This window comes from Peromyscus leucopus, chromosome 1 (genome assembly GCF_004664715.2).
Source record: "Peromyscus leucopus breed LL Stock chromosome 1, UCI_PerLeu_2.1, whole genome shotgun sequence".
In the NCBI taxonomy this organism is placed as follows: Eukaryota; Metazoa; Chordata; class Mammalia; order Rodentia; family Cricetidae; genus Peromyscus; species Peromyscus leucopus.
In genome coordinates, this window is record NC_051063.1 from 171,121,181 (window position 1) to 171,142,292 (window position 21,112).

The following is a 21,112-nucleotide window of genomic DNA, read 5'->3' on the forward strand; positions in this document are numbered from 1 at the left end:
GGAACTGCAGCTGTGACCAACCAAGACAGTTCCTGTTTGCAGGACCTTGGATTTCATGGCCCACCATGTGTACAGCAAAAATCCCATGTCAGGAAATAGGTACAGAGTGGCTGCCACTGAACTCCTAGAACTGTACACAAGCCAGACTACATTGTCATCCTTCTGAGGGCAGAGATCTCATACCAGGAACCTGCACACATAGTCAGCTGTCAGAGGGCTTTCCCCAGTGAAGTCATCCCCTACCACAGCCCATTTTTCTCTGCCACAGCCAGATTTCGGATCACTACTCAGCTGGCTTCATGGCTACAGTGGACTTCATAAGTGTTCTTGCTCTGTGGTCTAAAGGGTGCAATCCCTCACCAGCAATCCCTTTTCTGCTAGCCATAGGCTACCCAATCCACTATCTGCCTTTCTCTCTGCTGACTCTGAAGGCTGGGGCTTTAGTGTTGTGTCTTTTGGGGACTCTCCTCCGCTAACCCCATCCCCAGTGAAGGGCAGGAGACTGGGAATTCATGAGCAGAAGCTAATGGGACAGGTCCCATCACTAATTTTTTTTTATTTCAGAAGACTGTTGATGTTGCTGGTGGAACTGGGAAGACTGAAGTTAGGGATTTGTGTTGCTGGACATTGTTTTCCAGGAAATAATGTGAAGGCCATCCACCTGAAAAGTATGATCGTACAGTCAGTCTCAAGACACAGAGGCAGAGACACAGACAGAGACAGACAGACAGACAGACAAGCAGAACATGGGTGCATCTCAGAGGACAACTTACAGGAGGGGTCTCTCTTTTCACCTCAGGGTTCAGGGACTGAACTCGGGTGTCAGATTTGTAAACTGCACTTTACACACTAAACCATCTCATCTGCCCTAAACCTGGTGTGTGTGTGTGTGTGTGTGTGTGTGTGTGTGTGTGTGTGTGTGTGTGTGTGTGTGTTGGTGTGAACCGGCTCTCGTGTAGCCCAGGGAGTCCCCATGTTCTCCAGGGACTAAGTGCTGTGACTGCAGGTGTGCTCCACTGTGATTCTGTGGATCAAACCTAGTCCAGGGGCAGCCAGCAAGCACTCTAGCAATAGGACTACATTTCCAGCCTTTAAATTCTCTAAGTGACCATCTCAATTGCTAAGAAGAATATAGGTTACTATGTGGCTGGAGCCTTCTGGAAAGGAACATAGACACACAATAGTCCCCTCCTTTAGAGTCAACCCACATGGTCTGTTTGTCCTGCACAGAACAACATCTCATGAAGACCTCCTGTGCCAGAGACTTTAGAAGACAGCACTCAGCCCACTTTAATATGCAGCCCATGTTCCCTGGCCATTGTCCACTCTCGCTCCTTGAGGGCCTTTCATCTGCAGTGGCCCTTTGGACAATGTCCACCCTCACTGTTGAGCATGCCTCCCGTCATTCTCTAAGAAACCTGCCAGTCTCCTACACGACAGGATGTCTCTTGTCTGAATCCAACTGCCAGACTACAAGGGACTGGTATGCTGGGCAGAGGAGGGGTCAGAGTGAGATCCCAGAGCCTGCACTTCTGACTGTTTGGAATGGAGTCTTTCCTTTGAAGGCCAGAGCAGGTTCAGATGAGCAGAGACAAGGGAGAGGGATATGTCCCTTTCTCCTTTGGGTCTGTGCTGGGAACTACACAGGGGTTAGCTCACCCACACCTGTAACTTCTTTTGTAGTGGGCAGAATGCAGGCAAGCAGGCTAAGGGTAAGAGAGGTGCAGCTCCTTGTCTGATGCAGGAGGAACTAAGGACACACAGTTGTGACTCTGAGTGTCCCCATCTCTCCAGAGACTTCTGAGAGGAAGCAGACAGTGAAAGTGGCAGTGCTTACCTCATTAGGAGAGTTGTCACGTGACCTGGGGAAGCAAGAGAAGAGTCCCCAGAGCATCGAAGTACAAAGCTCATCTGAGACTTGTGATTTGTAGCCGAAGGAGGCGGCAGGAAGTAGTAGTAGATGTGGGGTGGAAGTTGAAGGGGTTGATGCCCAAGTCCAGTTAGAGGTTTTGCATCCTACAGAGTCTGTTTTGGAGACCTAGCTTATTAGGACCAGAGGAGAGCTAACAAGGACAGAGACCTGGATTATTTAGTTCAGGAGTTCTCCAAGTTCACAAAGCCTTGATTATCCTTTCCTCAGTGGTATTTGTGACTGACATGTTCCTATGACAAAGAGAAGCACAGTGGTCCTTGCGACCAGACTCACATAGTAGAGAGTCCCCTTAGGGAAAATGAATGCCCAAAACCTTCACATACAGCAGGGAAGGCATTAGGTTCAGGAACTTGCTCTTGGACATGTGGTTCCCTCATGCCAGCCTAGCCTAGGTGAACTGAGTGTCCCTTCAGCACTGACTTGGTCTCCTGTGGCTGGAAAGAGGGTGAGGACCTACAGAACCTGAGCGCTGGTGTTGTGCAATATTTGTTTAACAATGTAAAGATGTGTTGTGTTTGTATAACTAAGTAAAGATGTGTTGCTGTTTTACCCAAGTCAACAGAATTGTCTAAGAAAAAGCTGAATGTCTAATAGTGAGGGAGGATAGATAGGTGGGATATCTAGGCAGGATAATAAGTAGGAGGAGGTATTTAGGCTTAAAAAAGAAAGAAGAAAAGAAGCCAGGGAGATCTGGGGTCAGACAGACAGATGGGAGGAAGCAGGAAAGTAGGACATACAGAATTAAAGAAAGGTTAAAAGGCCTGAGGCAAAACATAGATGAATAGAAACAGTTTAAATTAAAGTAAAGGAGCTAGTTGGACAAGCCTAAGCTATGGCTGAGCATTCATAATTAATAATAAGTCTCCATGTCTTTATTTGGGAGCTACTTGGTAGCCTAAAGAAAATGCCAGCCAGAGGCTGGGAAGAGAAGATCTGCTCTGTAAGTCAGACAGGAGACAGTGGCTGGTGTCCAGGATGCTGTGGAAGGACTGGCAGGTGATGAGACCTTTGATTCCCGAGGGTCAGTGCCTTTACTTACTATGGATGGACGGATCCAGTTGTCCTCACTGAGCATGCTCTTACTTCTTGTCCTAAAGAAATGGGAGACACTGTCACTGTCGTTTGGTTCCTCAGTTGGGAAGGACCCTGGGAGCCAATGTTTCCTGGGAGCTGCCTGGTGTCCTTGCTGTGTGTTCACACAATGGTGTCATGTCTGCCACTGCCTTTCTTGGTGCTGCCTCCTTTTCCAATCTAACCAGCCCCTCCTAGCCTCTGATCCTTTTACCCCATCATATTGGCTGTTTTCTAGCTGGTGCTGTGGGTGGTAATTTGGTTGAGAATTTACTTTTGGCTTCTTTTCCTTTTGAGGTTTCACATTTGAGGCTGCTTTTGAGGTTTCATTGAGGTTGGTTGGCTCATTGTCCTCTTGTTTAATATTGTTCTCAATTTGTGGCTCCCTGGTGAAAGATGAAGTCAATTTATCTCCAGACTTCACAAGGAAAGGAGTGACCATGACGGACAGACAGTGGTGTACAGGACATAGGAAGGCAGTGATATGAGGAACACAGCAGACACATAGCAGAGAGAAGAAGATGGAGTTCAGACACAAAGTGAGGAAAGCCTCTTTCCTTTCCCAAGCATGGAGGGAATGGAAGAGTAGGTGGAAAGGTATAAGACACTTCACCTGCCACGATGTCTGCGCCACAGGAAAACCAGTACAAATATTACTGCAATCAGCCCCATCAGACATTGGGAAACAATGACAATAATACTCTGCAATGAAAGTCGACGTCCACCTGTCATGGACAGAAAAGAGAAGAAGCGTCACAATAAATTCATCCTCACCAAGCAATTGGACAAGAACTCTCTGATTGTATCAGACATCTGTTTGTTCCTTTGGGGAGTGAACTTTCTGTGAGAAGGTAGATTAGGAGAGGTGAGGCAATAAGCAGGGTATTCTCTCCTAGTACTCCTGTAAGGACTGTGTTTCTAGACTGGACATGTATCTTCCTTCAAGTCCTTGCCTGTGGCAGGTGGGGAGAGAGTGTGTTTTAGGCTGCAGTCTAATTCATATCCACTCTGGCAGTCCTTGGAAGGATCTGAAGATGGGAGAATGTCACATAGCAATTTTTACATTAACATTACAGTTTTTTCATGATCACATCTTTTTCTCATTGTCTAATTGTTGTAGATGTAAATATTCACCACTCTGGTTCCTGTGGTCAGGTGTTATCTGAAAGCCTATTGAGGCTCCATACCCAGAAAGTCCTATCCCTTGGCCCCATCCATGGAACACAGCTGGTCCCCGTGAATCCCCACCAAACTCTGTCCCAGTTGCTGGCCAGCAGGCAGGGCTGCTTTGTGAAGGTCCCTCCCTCACCAAGACCCCCTACCAGACCCTGCAATCTACATATCCTGCCCCCATACCCATCCCCCTGAGACCCAGCCACTTCCTAAGGCATGGAAACCAAGCCGGCAGCCCTCATTGGACAAAGAGCTATCATTGGAACAAGAGTAACCTCCTGAGACAGGGAATCTGCCAGCCCTCATTAGACCAAGAGTGGCTTTTTGAGACGTAGGATCTGCCACTTCTCATTGGACCAAGACAGGCTTCCTGAAATAGAGAATCTGTATTCTCTGACTAGACCAAGAGCCCTAATAAAACCAAGAGTGGCTCTGTGAGTCACAGAATCAACAAGGTTGGGTTCACCCAAGAGCAGCTCCCTGAGAAACAGAATCTGCCTGCTCCAATGAGACCAAGTACTAATATTGGACCTAGAGGGGCCCCCTGAGACACAGACACAACAAGCACAGAGTAGAACAATACCAACTCACTCAGACACAGCAACCTCTTATGTCTATTAGAGGAGGAGATGGGCAGATGTCAAGGAAAACATACATAGAACAACATAAAGAGCAATACAGCATCACCAGAACCTAGCCCTCCTCCAACAGCAAGACCTGAACATCACAAAGTAGAAGAAGCAGAAGAAAGCAACCTTAAGAACAGCATCATGAAGATGCTAGAGGCCTTTCAAGAAAAAATGAAATTGAGAAAAAGACAAACAAAAAATTGGAAGAAATCAATAAAGAACTACAGGAAAAGACAAATAAAAAATGTGGAAGAAAGCAATACATCCCTTAAAGAAAACCAGAAAAAGCAATTAAACATGTGAGGGAAACACTTCAAGACCTGAAAAGGGAAATAGAAACAATGAAGAAGATACAAATAGAGGGAATGCTGGAAATAGAAAATCTGGGTAAACAAACAGGAAACACAGATGCAAGCATAACCAACAGAATACAAGCACTGTAAGAGAGAATCTCTGGTGTAGATGATACAATAGAGGAAACAGATTCATCAGTCAAAGAAAATACCAAAGCCAAAAAAGTCATAACACAAAATGTCCAGGATCTGTGATAACATGAAAAGGCCAAATCTAAGAATAATAGGGATAGAAGAAGGAAAAGAATACCAACTCAAAGGCACAGAAAATATATTCAGCAAGATCATAGAAGAAAACTTTCCAAACTTAAAGAAGGAAATAGCTATGAAGATAGAAGGAGCCTGTAGAAGACCAAACAGACTAGACACTCCCAAATATCCTCTTGCCACATAATAATTAAACAAATAAATCTACAGAATAAAGAAAGAATATTAAGAGCAGTAAAAGAAAAAGGCTAAGTGACTTATAAAGGCAAACCCATTAGAATAACACTCAATTTCTCAATGGAGACTTTGAAAGCCAGAAGACGCTGGACAGACATAATACAGACACTAAGGGAAAATGGATGCCAGCCTAGAATAATATACCCAGCAAAACTTTCAATCACCATAGACGGAGTGAACAAGACATTTTAAAATAAAACCAGATTAAAACAATACCTATCCACAAATCCAGCCTTACAAAAAGCACTAGAAGAAAAATTCCAACCTAAGGAAGTCAGATACACACACGAAAATACAGGCAATAGATAACCCCCAGCAGCAAAGCCCAAAGAAGAGAAATACACACTCACTAACTACCAAAATGTAACAGGAACTAACAATCACTGGTCATTAATATCCCTTAATATCAATGGACTTAATTCACCTATAAAAAGACACAGACTAATAGAATGAATACAAAACAGGACCCATTTCTCTGCTGCATACAAGAAACACACCTCAATTTCAAAGAGAGATACTACCTCAGAATAAAAGACTGGGAAAAGTCTTACCAATCAAATGGTCTTAAGAAGCAAGCTGGTATAGCTATTCTAATATTCCACATAATAGACTTGAAACTAAAATCAATCAAAAAAGATGAAGAAGGACATTATATACACATCACAGGAAAGATACACGATGAAGAAGTTTCAATTCTGAACATTTATGCCCCAAATACAAGGGCACCCACATATGTAAAGAAGCATTACTAAAGTTTAAATCACACATAAAACCCTACACATTAATAGTGGGAGACCTCAACACCCCACTCTCACTACTGGACAGATCTGCCAAACCGAAACTTAACAGAGAAATAAAGGCCTTAACTGATGTTATAAATCAAATGGATTTAATCAATATCTAAAGCACATTCCACCCTAACAAAAGAAGAATATACTTTCTTCTCAACACCCCATGGAACCTTCTCTAAAATTGACAACATACTGGGTCACAAAGCAAACCTCTACAGATACAAAATAATTGGAATAACCTCCTGTATTCTATCAGACCACCATGGTTTAAAGTTAGATTTCAACAACAACAAAAATTACAGAAATTCTACAATCTCATGGAAACTGAATAATGCTCTACTGAATCACTAAAGGGTAAAGGAAGAAATAAAGAAATTAAAGACTTCCTAGACAGCAGTGAAAATGAATATACTACATACCCAAACTTATGGGACACTATGAAAGCAGTGCTAAGACGAAAATTCATAGCACTAAATGCCCACATAAAGAAGTTGGAGATATCTCACACTAGTGACTTAACAAGATACCTGAAAGCTCTAGAACAAGAAGAAGCTAAGTCACCCAGGAGGAATAGATGCCAGGAAATAATCAAATTGAGAGCTGAATAAAATAGAAACAAAGAGTTCAATAAAATAGAAACAAAGAGAACAATACAAAGAATCAATGAAACAAAGAGTTGGTTCTTTGAGAAAATCAGCAAGAAAGACAAGCCCTTATCCAGACTACCAAAAGGCAGAGAGAGAGCATCCAAATTCAGAAAATTACAAAGGAAAAGGGAGACATAACAACTGACAATTAGGAAATACAGAGAATCATTGGGTCATACTTCAAAAACCTGTACTCCACAAAATTGGAAAATCTAAAAGAAAAGTACAATTTTCTGGACAGCTACCACATACCTAAATTAAATCAGGAAGAAATGAACCATTTAAATAAACCACTAACACTTAATGAAATAGAAACTATCATTAATAATCTCCCAACCAAAAAAAGTCCAGGACCAGATGGTTTCAATGCAGAATTCAACCAGATCTTCACAGAAGAGTTGTTAATATCAATACTCTTTAAATTGTTCCACACAATAGAAACCAAAGGAATGTTACCAAACTCCTTCTATGAGGCTACAGTTACTCTGATCCCCAAGCCAAACAAAGATGCAATAAAAAAGGGAATTACAGACCAATCTCCAACATGAACATTGAAACAAAACACTCAATAAAATACTGGCAAACAGCTCCAAGAACACATCAAAACAATTGTCTACGTTGATAAAGTAGGGTTCATCCCAGAGATGCAAGGATGGTTAAACAAACGAAAGTCTGTCAATATATTAAAACCATATGAACAAACTGAAAGAAAAAAAAAAACACATGATCATTTCACTAGATGCTAAAAAGGCCTTTGACAAAATCAAACACCCCTTCATAATAAAGGTCTTGGAGAGATCAGGAATGCAGGGAACATACCTAAACAGAATAAAGGCAATTTATAGCAAGCCAACAGGGAACATCACAGTAAACGGAGAGAAACTCAAAGCAATTCCACCAAAATTAGGAACAAAACAAGATGGTCCGCTCTCCCCATATTTATTCAATATAGTACTTGAAGTTCTAGCTAGAGCAATAAAACTACAAAAGGAGATCAAGGGGATAAAAATTGGAAAGGAAGAAGTCAAACTTTCACTATTTGCAGATGACATGATAGTATATATAAGTGACCCCAAAAATTTGACCAAGAACTCTTACAGCTGATAAACACATTCAGTAATGTGGCAGGATACAAGATTAACTCAAAAACATTAGTAGCCTTCCTATATACAAATAACAAATGGGCTAAGAAAGAAATCAGAAACATCACCCTTTACAAAAGCTACAAATAATATAAAATACCTTGGGGTAACTCTAACTAAGCAAGCAAAGGACCTGTATGACAAAAACTTTAAGTTCCTGAAGAAAGAAGTTGAAGAAGATATCAGAAAATGGAAAGACTTCCATGCTCATGGATAGGTAGGATTAACATAATAAAAGTGGAAGCCGGGCGGCGGCGGCGGCGGCGGCGGCGGCGGCGGCGGCGGCGCACGCCTTTAATCCCAGCACTCTGGAGGCAGAGCCAGGTGGATCTCTGTGAGTTCGAGGCCAGCCTGGGCTACCAAGTGAGCTCCAGGAAAGGCGCAAAGCTATGCAGAGAAACCCTGTCTCAAAAAACCAAAAAAAAAAAAAAAAAAAAAAAAAACATAATAAAAGTGGAAAACTTACCAAAAGAAACCTAAAGATTCAATGCAATCCTCATCATATCCCAACACAATTCTTCACAGACCTTTATAGAACAATACTCAACCTCATATGGAAAAACTAAAAAACTCAGGATAGCCAAAAGAATCCTGCACAATATAACAACCCCTAGAGGCATCATGATCCCTGACTTCAAGCTCTATTATAGACCTACAGTAATAAAAACAGCTTGGTACTGGCATAAAAACTGACACATGGACCAATGGAACCGAACTGAAGACCCTGACATTAATTTGGACACCTACAAATAGATGATTTTCAACAACGAAGCCAAAAGTATACAATGGAAAAAAGAAAGCATCTTCAAGAAATGGTGCTGGCATAACTGGATGTCAACATGTAGAAGACTGCAAATAGATCCATATCAGTCACCGTGCACAAAACTTAAGTCCAAGTAGATCAAAGACCTCAACATAAATCCAGTTACTCTAAACCTGATAGAAGAGAAAGTAGGAAGTAAGAGAATTGTAGCTTGAGTTTTTTCCAGTCCTGTCTGGCCCACGGTCAAGATAAATCTCTCTCACCTGCCAATCCCGCAGGCACTCAGACCCAACCAAGTAGAAACACAGAGACTTATATTGCTTACTAACTGTATGGCCGAGGCTGGCTTCTTGTTATCTAGTTCTTATATCTTAAATTAACCCATATCTATTAATCTATAAGTTGCCATGTGGCTGGCAGCTTATTGGTATCTTTACATGACACTTTCCATGGCAGCAGCTGGCAGTGTCTTTCTACTCAGCCTTCCTGTTCCCAGCATTCTCTTCTCTGCTTGTCCCACCTATACTTCCTGCCTGGCTACTGGCCAATCAGTGTTTTATTTATTAACCAATCAGAGCAACACATTTAACATACAGAACATCCCACAGCAGAGAAGAAGAGAAAGTCTTGAACGCATTGGCACCAGAGATCACTTCCTAAATATAACACCAGCAGTACAGACACTGAGACCAACAATTAATAAATGGGACCTTTTGAAACTGAGAAGCATTTGTAGGGCAAAGGACACAGTCAATAAGACAAAATGACAGCCTACAGAATGGGAAAATATCTTCATCAACACCACATCTGACAGAGAGTTGATATCTAGAACATATAAAGAACTCAAGAAATTAGACATCAAAATACACAACAGTCCAATTAAAAATGGGCTATAGAGCTAAACAGAGAATTCTCAACAGAAGAAGCTCAAATGGCTGAAAGACATCTGCAGTGACCCACATGGCCTGTGACCCAGAACTGCCGAGGGATGTCGAGATTAAGGAGCACTCAGGACACACCGTGGTTTTTCATTCAAAGAGAGCCCCTTTATTGACTATCCATCAGCCTTAAATACCTTGCTACTTCCTACTCTCCAAGGGGTCAGGTTCCCATCCGCATCCCAGCAGCTCAGCCAGACAGGAAGACCACAAGCAGAGAGCTGATTCTTGAGACAATGTTCCAGCAATAGCTATATCATAAACATCCTGTGACTCACTGACACAGGAAAAGAGGAAGGACAAAAGGGCACCTTAGGGCAATGTAGGGCAAGCAAACAGGCTATGCACAAGCCCTGTTCAGAGTCTGCTGCCAACCGACATCCTTAGTCACCAGGGAAATGCAAATCAAAATGACTCTGAGATGCCATCTTACTACTACCTGCAGAAGGGCTAAGATCAAAAACACAGAAGACAGCTTATGCTGGAGAGGCTGTGGAGCAAGGGGAACAATCCTCCACTGTTGGTGGGAGTGCAAATTTGTATGGATGTTTTGGAAATCAGTATGCTGCTTTCTGAGAAAATTGGGAATTGATCTCCCTTAAGACCCAGCTATAACACTCTTGAGAATATACCCAAGGATTGCTCAATCATGCCACAAGGACACATGCTCAATTATGTTCACAGCAGCATTATTTGGAATAGCTAGAACCTGGAAACAACCTAGATGTCCCTCAACTGAAGAATGGATAAAGAAAATGTGATAGATATACACAATGTAGTACTACTCAGCAGAGAAAAACAATGAAAGCATGAAATTTGCAGGCAAATGGATTGAACTAGGAAAAAATCATCCTGAATGAGGTAACCCAGACTTAGAAAGACAAACATGGTAGGTACTCACTCATAAGTGGATACTAGATGAAAAACAAAGGATAAGCAGACTTCAACTCACAGCTCCAGAGAGGTTACCTAATCAAGAGGGCCCTATGACAGACATAGCATTGCCCAGTGATGGAGAAATGGATGACATCTACATGATCAAGCTGGGGTTAAGAGGGGATAATGGAGGGCAACGGTCAGGGCAAAGAGAGCTTAGGGGAGCAGGAGGTCCTAACTGGATCAGGAACAGAGTGGGAGAACAAGGAAAGAGATACTATGATAAATGAAGACACCATGGGAATAGGAAGATGCAGAGTGCTAGAGAGGTCCCCAAAAACCCACATAGATGACTCCACTCTAGAATACTGGCAATGGTTGAGAGGGTGCCTGAGCTGACCTACCCTAGTGATGGGATGGCCAAACACTTAACTGTCATGATAGAACCCTCATCCAGGGACAATGGAAGCAGATGCAGAGATCCATGGGCAAGCCCCAGGTGGAGCTCCAGGAGTCCAATCAATGAGAGAGAGGAGGGATCATATGAGCAAGAGATATTGAGACCATGATTGGGGAAAGTACAGAGACGACTAGCCAAACTAGTAGAAACACATGAACTGTGTCCAATAGCCTAGGAATCCCCATGGAACTGGATTAGACCCTATGGATAAGTGAGACAGTTGTGTAGCTTGAACTGTTTAGGAGGACCCCAGGCAGTGGGACTGGGACCTGTCCTTAGTGCATGAGCTGGCTTTTTGGAACCTAGTGCCTATCCTGAGACACTTAGCTCAGTCATGGTAGAGGGAGGAGGGGATTGGACCTGCCCCAAATGTAGGTACCAGGCTCTGCTGACTCCCCAGGGAAGACCTTGCCTTGGGGGTGATGGGAATGAGGGGTGGGTTGGGGGGGAGGATAGGAGGTAGGAGAAGGGAGGACAGGGTTATGTGTTGTTGATAAGTAAAACAAATAGAACATATCTTAATAAAAAAGAAAAGAAAAAATATATAAAAAAAATTCATTTCTTCTGGCTCTTTTGTATTTATTGGTGTGAAACAGAGTTGTCCTATTGAGTTACAGAACCTGGAAGGCATTCTTGCTGTCCATCTGACCCTCTGTGACCAGATGAGTTTTGATTAGGTTGCTAAGATTGTTCAATGATAAATGAATAATGTTACACAAGGGATGTTGGAATATTTGCGATATCCAGGTAAAAGAATGAAGTTAAGCCTTCACTAACAACATATACAAATCAGCTCTACATGGATCAAAGATCAGAGATGAAAGTCATCAGAATTTTAGGAGACAGGATGAAAGCACCTTAAAACTGGATTTTGATGGTATCTTTGTTATGATGCCAGATGCATCATATGGGCCTTTTGGCTGCTTATATGTCTCTACAGAAGATGCATGAATGGTACCTGAGGAGGACAGAAGAGGGTGTTGAATTCCTTGGAACTTCAGTTACAGATAGTAATAAGTTGCCATGTGGGTGCTGGGAATTGAACCCCTGTCCTTTGGAAGAGATGCCAGGGCTCTTAACTATTGAGCTATCTCTCCAGTCTTATAAACATATATATATATATACACACACACACACACACACACACACACATACTACTACACACCAAAAAAGCAGTTATTTTTTAAAAAAAAGCATCCTGTCCAGGAATGTCATGCTTCAAATATCAGCATGAGGTTAAGAAACTCAGTATATGGGCCACCAAGATGGCTCAGTTGGGATGAGTGCCTGCCATACTCCCTCCCAGTACCTGCCCCTAACTGCCACACAGAGATAAATGCACAAACAAATGTGGACCAGTGAAATGGCTTAGCAGATAATGGGCTGGTTTACCCACCTAAGTTCAATCCCCTGTTCTTGGAGAACTGGCTAACACAAATTGTCCCCTGACCTCCACTTATGGGTTGAAACATGCACACAAAATGAATAAATATGCAAATGTAGTAAGAAACTCATTACAGGTCCTTTCTGCCTATGCATTTTATATTTATGGATCAAAACCTTGGAAACAAACTACTTGAAAAAGTCTCTATGATGAAAAATGTATTGTTTCCTCCTCTCTGTGTCTTGTACTCAATAAGGCTAGTGTCTATACAGTATTCATATTAGGCATTGGAAATAATCTAAAGAAGATTGGAATGTGTTGAAAGAAGTGTAGAGTAACATGAATGTTTTACTAGTTTCTGAATATTGACTGTGTGAAAGACTCAGACCCTAAACTCTTAATCACTTTGCATTTCTATTTGCTATATTGACATCTATTGTTGTTAATATTGAGCGGGTCTCACAATGTAATCTGAGCTGGCCTTGTAATTATGTTTCCTGCTTTGTGCTCTCTCTCTTTTGAGACAGGGTCTCACTATGTAGTTCTGGCTAACCTGAAACTGGCTACAAATCTAGGGTGGTTGGGAACTCATAGAGATTGAACTGTCTCTGCCTCTGGTGTGCTGGGGTTAAAGGCATGCAGCACTGTGCTCACCTTGCTTGGTGTTGTATCATGAGATTATCATGCATCCATCAACATGCTGGCTGTATTTGTTTCCTGAACAATGTTTTCCTCCTTGTGACTTTGACCCATTCTGCACTCTGTTGATAAAGAAACTGGGCCTAATTCCAAACACTGGAGTAAGAGGGCAACAGAGATCACTCACCTATTATGTCTAGCTCGATGGGGTTACTCCTCCTAGAACTGACTTCATTGGATACTTCACACTGATAGTCCCCAGAATCCTCAATCCTCACAGAGTCTATTTGGAGGGTTCGGTTGTTGTGGGACAGCTTCATCCTGTCTGTGAGCTTCACACTCTGGCCTTTGAAGAGCCAATGGACAGAGATCCCAGTGTTGTTTGACAAGCAGTTCAGGAACACAGAGAGCATATCTTTGACTGTGTTGTTGGTGACTTGGATGGAGGGTGGAGTCACTGGATCTGTGGATAAATAGTGGAAGGACCAGTGAGAGTCCTTCACCCTCAGAGATCTCAGCCAGTTCACAGGGCCCATAAAATGAAGGGGCCCTCTGCAATATTGCATGTTTGGGATCAAGATATGGTCTGTAGGGAGAGAGATGAAAATAACTCCTAACAAGATCACTCACAGTGACCCTGACTCAGGGTATTTGTGTAGATTCCACAATGGGAGCCTCTTCAGCCCAAAAGCCCAGAAATCTCACGGTTGTGAGGAATGTATTTCTGAAAGATTTTTGTGGGGATTCTTGCTCACACTTTCTGTGGTCAGGTCCCTCTTTTATGAAATAACCTACTGTTTATATTTAATTAAATAATTTGTCATGGGGTTAAGATGGCCCAGATAATCTTAAAGGTGTTAAAGGCTAGACCTCAGGACTTGGAGAAATCCCTAACTGAAGGATTTCTGTTTGTAGAAAAAAATTTATTTCCTGCCCCATGGATATGGATTAAATACTAGAGAAGAAGTGAATAATCACAGTGCTGACCATAGCCTACAAGTCTAATCCTCAGTATTGATGTTGTTTGAGACAGGGTCTCAGTGTATAGTTCTAGCTTGCTTGGAACTTGCTATGTAGACCAAGCTCTCCTCCTACACATTCTATCTACATGCCTCTCCCTCCTCAGTGCTAGCATTAAAGATATGTGACACCACACTCAGCTATTTGGTTTTTGGGTTTTGGTTGTTGTTGTTGTTTTGGTTTTTCAAGACAGGATTTCTCTGTGTAGCTTCGTGCCTATCCTGGATCTTGCTCTGTAGACCAGGCTGGCCTTGACCTCACAGAGATCTGCCTGCCTCTGCCTCCTGAGTGCTGGGATTAAAAGTGTGCCACCACTGCCTGACTGCTATTTTTTTTTGAAGCTTGAGAAAAATAAGCAAAAGAGCATCATCAACTGTCAATTTCATGATTCACCATGACTCAGAACAGGGCTCCAAGGCACCTTTCCACCCCCTCTTCCCATCCCATGGAGTCAGAACTGAGACAGGAGCAGACCTGGGAGCAGAGGTCTAGTGCCCATCTGTGGGGAATATTCTCCTCCAATTTGGAGAATAAGAATGGGAGCACAGTTGAAAGCCCTGGGTGTTCCTTGTAGGTCATGAGGGTCATAAAATGAAAATGGAGGGGACAGGAAAGCTTGTGTTAGGTACAGAAAGAAATCTTGATCTTGAGGCTCTCCTAACCATGGAAAGTCCTTCACACAACCTAAGGCTATCCAAGACTGGGATAACCTCCTCCTCACACTGCAAGCTGTGGTGGTATTGTGTTCCCCAAAATATTGAACACCCTAATAAACTTATCTGGGTTCAGAGACAGACCAGCCACTAGATACTAAGGCTAGAAAATGGTGGCACTCACACCTTTAATCCTAGCACTCCAGAGGTAGAAATCCCTCTGGATCTCTGTCAGTCAAGGTCACATTTGAACTGGCCAGGCAAGGTGACACACACCTTTAATCCCAGAAAGTGAGCCTTTCAGTCCCAGGGAGTGGTGGTAGAAAGCAGAAAGGTATATAAGGCGTGAGGACCAGAAACTGGAAGCATTTGACTGGTTAAGCTTTCAGGCTTCTGGCAGCACAGTTCAGCTGAGAGCCACTCGGATATGAGGACACAGAGGCTTCCAGTCTGAGGAAACAAGATCAGCTGAGAAGTTGGCCAGGTGAGGTTAGCTGTGGCTTGTTCTTTCTCTCTGATCTTCCAGTGTTCACCTCAATAACTGGCCTCAGGTTTGATTTAATTAATAAGACTTTTAAGATTTCTGCTACAGCAAGCTCCATCCCTCTCAGCCAGAAACCGGAGAACCAGGAGGTCAATAGACATAGGGATGGAGCAGGAGGCTTGGGGGAAGACAGAGTTTTGCTTGTTCCCGTAGTCCTGGGCTGGAAATAAAATGCTTCTGCCACTTCCCAGAAAGCCAAAAGACTCCACTCCAAACCAAGCTGGCTGTATTTGTATCTTGAGCCATGTTTTTCTCCTTGTGATTTGACCCATTCTGCACTCTGTTGATGAACTGCCCCTACCCTGAAAGCTATGGAGTAACAAGGGAGGAGAGGTCACTCACCTATTATGTCCACCTGGATGGGGTCACTCCTCTGGGAACTGACTGGATTGGATACTTCACACTGATAGTCCCCGGAATGCGAACTCCTGGCAGGGACTATTTCAAGGGTGCTGTTGTTCGGAGACAGCCTCATCCTATTCGTGATCCTCAGACTGTGGCCTTTGAAGAGCCAATGGATTGAGATCCCAGTGTCGTTTGACAAGCACTTCAGGAACACAGAGGTCAGGCCTTTGACCGTGGTGTTGGTGAATTGGATGGAGGGTTTAGTCACTGGTTCTGTGAAGGAGCAGTGGAGGGGAACAGCTGAGAGTCCTTCACCCTCAGAGATCTCAGCCACCTCCCAGGGCACATACAATGAAGGAACCCTCTGCAAGGTCACATTTCAAGATATAGTCTATGAAGAAAGAGCTGAATCTTACTCCAACCAAGATCACCCACAATGACCCTGACTCAGGGTATTTGTGTAGATTCCACACTGGGAGCCTCTTCAGCCCACATATCCAGAAATCTCATGGTTGGGAGTAATGTGTTTCCCAATGATATTTGTGGGTATTCTTGTTCATATTTTCTGTGAGTGTGAACAGTCAGATCCTGCCTTTATGAAATAGCCTTTTTAATTAAAAAATTAGTCATAGGATTAAGATGGCCTAGCTAAACTTAAAGGTGTTAAAGGCTAGACCTCAGGACTGGGAGAAATCCTTAACTAAAGAATTTCTGTTTGTAGAAAAATTGTATTTCCTGTTCCACGGATATGGATTAAATACTACAGAGTAGAAGTGAATAGTCACAGTGCTGACCACAGCCTGCCACTCTAATCCTCAGTACTGATATTTTTGAGACAGGCTCTCACTGTACAGTCCTAGCTCACATGGAACTTGTTATGTAGACTAGGCTGGTCTGAAACTCACTATCTACTTGTGTCTCCCTCCTCAGTACTGGAATCAAAGATGTGTGCCACCACACTCAGCTGACATTTGTTTTTTGACCCTTGAAAAGAGCAAGAAAAAGGGCATCATCAACTGTAAGTGACATGGTTCACCCTAACTCAGAACAGGGCTCCCAGGCACATTCTCCACCCACTCTTTTCATCCCATGAAGTCAGAGCTGAGCCAGCCACCTCACTCATGAGACAGGAGCAGACCTGGGAGCAAAGGTCTAGTATCCATCTGTAGGGAATATTCTCCTCCAATTTGGAGAATAAGAAAGTGAGCACAGTTGAAATCCCTGGGTGTTCCTTATAGGTTATGGAGGTCATAAAATGAAAATGGAGGGGCAGGAAAGCTTGTGTTAGGCACAGAAAGAAATCCTGACCTTGAGGCTCTCCTAACCATGGAAAGTCCTTCACACAACCTAAGGCTTTCCAAGGCTGGGAGAACCTCCTCCTCACATTGCAAGCTCCATCCCTATCACTCAGAGAAATCAGAGAACCAGGAGGCCATTAGACATAGGGATGGAGCAGGAGGGTTGGGGGAAGACAGAGTTTTGCTTGTTCCCATAGACATGGGCTGGAAATTCAATGCTTCTGCACCTTCCCAGAAAGCCAAAAGACTCCACTCCAAACCTGGTGCTGATATTTCAGAGATCCACTTACTAAAGACTGTAATGTTCTTGACCCTGACATTAATCCAGACACCTATGAGTAGATGATTTTCAACAAAGAAACCCAAAATACAATGGAAAAAAAGCATCTTCAATAAATGGTGCTGGAATGACTGGATGTCAACATGTAGAAGACTGCAAATCGATCCATATCTGGAACTGTGCACAAAACTTAAATCCAAGTGGTTCAAAAACATCAACACACATCCAGTTACTCTTAACCTGATAGAAGAGAAAATAGGAAGTAAGAGAAGAAGAGAAAGGCTTGAATGCATTGGCACCAGAGATAACTTCCTAAATATAACAGCAGTAGCACAGACACTGAGAGCAACAGTTAATAAATGGGGCCTCTTGAAACTGAGAAGCATTTGTAGGCCAAAAGATACAGTCAATAAGACAGTCTACAGAATGGGAAAAGTTCTTCACCAACCCCACATCTGACAGAGGGCTGATATCCAGAATATTTAAGAATTCAAGAAATTAGACATCAAAATACACAACAGTCCAATTAAAAATGGGCTATAGAGCTAAACAGAGAATTCTCAACAGAATAATCTCAAATGGCTGAAAGACATTTAAGGAAGTGCTCAACATCCTTAGTCATTAGGGAAAAGCAAATCAAAATGACTCTGAGATGCCATCTTACACCTGTCAGAAGGGCTAAGGTCAAAAACACTGAAGACAGCTTATGTTGGAGAGGATGTGGAGCAAGGGGAACACTCCTCCACTGTTGGTGGGAGTGCAGATTTGTACAGCCACTTTGAAAATCAGTATGCTGCTTTCTCAGAAAATTGGGAATTGATCTCTCTTAAGACCCAGCTATACCACTCTTGAGAATATACCCAAGGAATACTAAATCATACCACAGAACACATGCTCAACAATGTTCATAGCAGCATTATTTGGAATAGCCAGAACCTGAAATCAACCTGGATGCCCCTCAACTGAAGAATGGATAAAGAAAATGTGGTACATATACACAGTGGAGTACTCTTCAGCAGAGAAAAACAATGACAGCATGAAATTTGCAGGCAAATGGATTGAACTAGAAAAAAAAATCATCCTGAATGAGGTAACCCAGACTTAGAAAGACAAACATGGTAGGTACTCACTCATAAGTGGATACTAGATGAAAAACAAAGGATAAGCAAACTTCAACTCACAGCTCCAGGGAGATTACCTAATAAAGAGAGCCCTATGACAGACACAGCATTGCCCAGTGATAGAGAAATGGACGACATCTACATGATCAACCTGGGTTAAGAGGGGGTAATGGAGGGCAAGGGTCAGGGCAAAGAGAGCTTAGGGGAGCAGGAGGTCCTAGCTGGATCAGGAACAGAGTGGGAGAACAAGGAAAGAGATACTATGATAAATGAAGACACCATGAGCATAAAAAGATGCAGAGTGCAAGAGACGTCCCCAGAAACCCACATAGATGACTCCACTCTAGAATACTGGCAATGGTTGAGAGGGTGCCTGAGCTGACCTACCCTAGTGATGGGATGGCCAAACACTTAACTGTCATGATAGAACCCTCATCTAGGGACAATGGAAGCAGATGCAGAGATCCATGGGCAAGCCCCAGGTGGAGCTCCAGGAGTCCAATCAGCAAGAGAGAGGAGGGATCATATGAGCAAGAGATATTGAGACCATGATTGGGAAAAGTACAGAGACGACTAGCCAAACTAGTAGAAACACATGAACTGTGTCCAATGGCCTAGGAATCCCCATGGAACTGGATTAGACCCTATGGATAAGTGAGACAGTTGTGTAGCTTGAACTGTTTAGGAGGACCCCAGGCAGTGGGACTGGGACCTGTCCTTAGTGCATGAGCTGGCTTTTTGGAACCTAGTGCCTATGCTGAGACACTTAGCTCAGCCATGGTAGAGGAAGGAAGGGATTGGACCTGCCCCAAATGTAGGTACCAGGCTCTGCTGACTCCCCAGGGAAGACCTTGCCTTGGGGGTGGTGGGAATAAGGGGTGGGTTGGGGGGGAGGATGGGAGGTAGGAGAAGGGAGGACAGGGTTATCTGTGGTTGATATGTAAAACAAATAGAACATATCTTTTTTTTTTTTTTTTTTTTGGTTTTTCGAGACAGGGTTTCTTTGTGTAGCTTTGCGCCTTTCCTGGAACTCACTTAGTAGACCAGACTGGTCTCGAACTCACAGAGATCCGCCTGCCTCTACCTCCCGAGTGCTGGGATTAAAGGCGTGAGCCACCACCACCCGGCACGAATAGAACATATCTTAATAAAAAAGAAAAGAAAAGAAAAAATATAAAAAAAAATCATTTCTTCTGGCTCTTTTGTATTTATTGGTGTTAAACAGAGTTGTCCTATTGAGTTACAGAACCTGGAAGGCCTTCTTGATGTCCATCTGACCCTCTGTGACCAGATGAGTTTTGATCAGGCTGCTAAGATTGTTCAATGATGAATGAATAATCAGTTAAACAAGGCATGTCCGGGGAAAATGGGATATTCAGGTAAAAGAATGAAGTTAAGCCTTCACTAACAACATATACAAATCAGCTCTACATGGATCAAAGATCAGAGCTGAAGGTCATCAGACTTTTAGGAGACAGGATGAAAACATTTTGAAACTGGATTTCAAATGATGTCTTTGTTATGATACCTGATGCATCATTTGGGCCTTTTGGCTGCATATATGTCTCTACAGAAGATGCATGAATGGTACCTGAGGAGGACAGAAGAGGTTGTTGAATTCCTTGGAACTTCAGTTACAGACAGTAATAAGTTTCCATGTAGGTGCTGGGAATTGAACCCCTGTCCTTTGGAAGAGATGCCAGGGCTCTTAACTATAGAGCTATCTCCCCATTCCCATAAACCATATATATACACACACATACTACTACACACAACAAAAACAAAAATTAGAAAAAAGCGTCTTGTGCAGGGATGTCATGCTTCAAATGTCAGCATGAGGTTAAGTAACTCAGTATATGGGCCACCAAGATGGCTCAGTTGGGAAGAGGGCCTGCCGTACACCCACACAGTAGCCACCCCTAATTGCCACACAGAAATAAATGAACAAACAAATGTGGGCCAGTGAAATGGCTGAGCAAATAAAGGGCTGGTTCACCCACCTGAGTTCAATCTTCTGTCCCTGGAGAACTGGCTAACAGAAATTGTCTCCTGACCTCCACTCATTGGTGTGGGACATGCACACAAAATGAATAAATATGCAAATGTAGTAAGAAACTCATTACAGGTCCTTTCTGTCTATGCATTTTATATTTATGGATCAAAACCTTGGAAACAAACTACTTGAAAAAGTCTCTATGATGAAAAATGTATTGTTTCCTCCTATCTTTGTACTGTACTCAACACAATAAGACTAGTGTGTTGAATATGCAGTATTCATATTAGGCATTGGAAATAATCTAAAGAAGATTGGAATGTGTTGAAAGAAGTGTAGAGTAACATGAATACATTACTAGTCTGACGGTTGACTATGTAACTGACTCAGACCCTAAACTCTTAATCACTTTGCATTTCCATTTGCTATATTGACATCTACTGTTGTTAATACTGAGCAGGTCTCACAACTTAATCAGAATTCAGCCTTGTAATTCTATGCCTCCTGCTTCATGCTCTCTCTCTTTTGAGACAGGGTCTCACTATGTAACTCTGACTAATCTGAAACTGGCTACAAAGACGAGGGTGGTTGGGAACTCATAGAGATCCAACTGTC

The 21,112-nt window shown here is 42.8% G+C and overlaps 1 protein-coding gene across 2 annotated transcripts in view; it reads right to left on the bottom strand.

Moving 5' to 3' along the window:
• Positions 1-543: 543 nt before the first annotated feature.
• The window catches only part of LOC114687429 (carcinoembryonic antigen-related cell adhesion molecule 1-like), a 69,188-nt gene continuing 48,619 nt past the window's right edge, over positions 544-21,112 (bottom strand). Inside the window, exons 6-11 of one of the 2 annotated variants that reach the window (XM_037201485.1) lie at positions 15,803-16,078; positions 13,431-13,706; positions 3,618-3,729; positions 3,279-3,390; positions 2,973-3,024; positions 544-661 (exon numbers count right to left, since the gene is read on the bottom strand). In XM_037201485.1, the coding sequence (XP_037057380.1) occupies positions 3,013-3,024; positions 3,279-3,390; positions 3,618-3,729; positions 13,431-13,706; positions 15,803-16,078 (788 nt within the window). In that variant the 3' untranslated portion in view covers positions 544-661; positions 2,973-3,012. Of the gene's footprint in view, positions 662-2,972; positions 3,025-3,046; positions 3,391-3,617; positions 3,730-13,430; positions 13,707-15,802; positions 16,079-21,112 lie in introns of those variants that run through there. The other variant, XM_037201483.1, reaches the window with a different exon arrangement.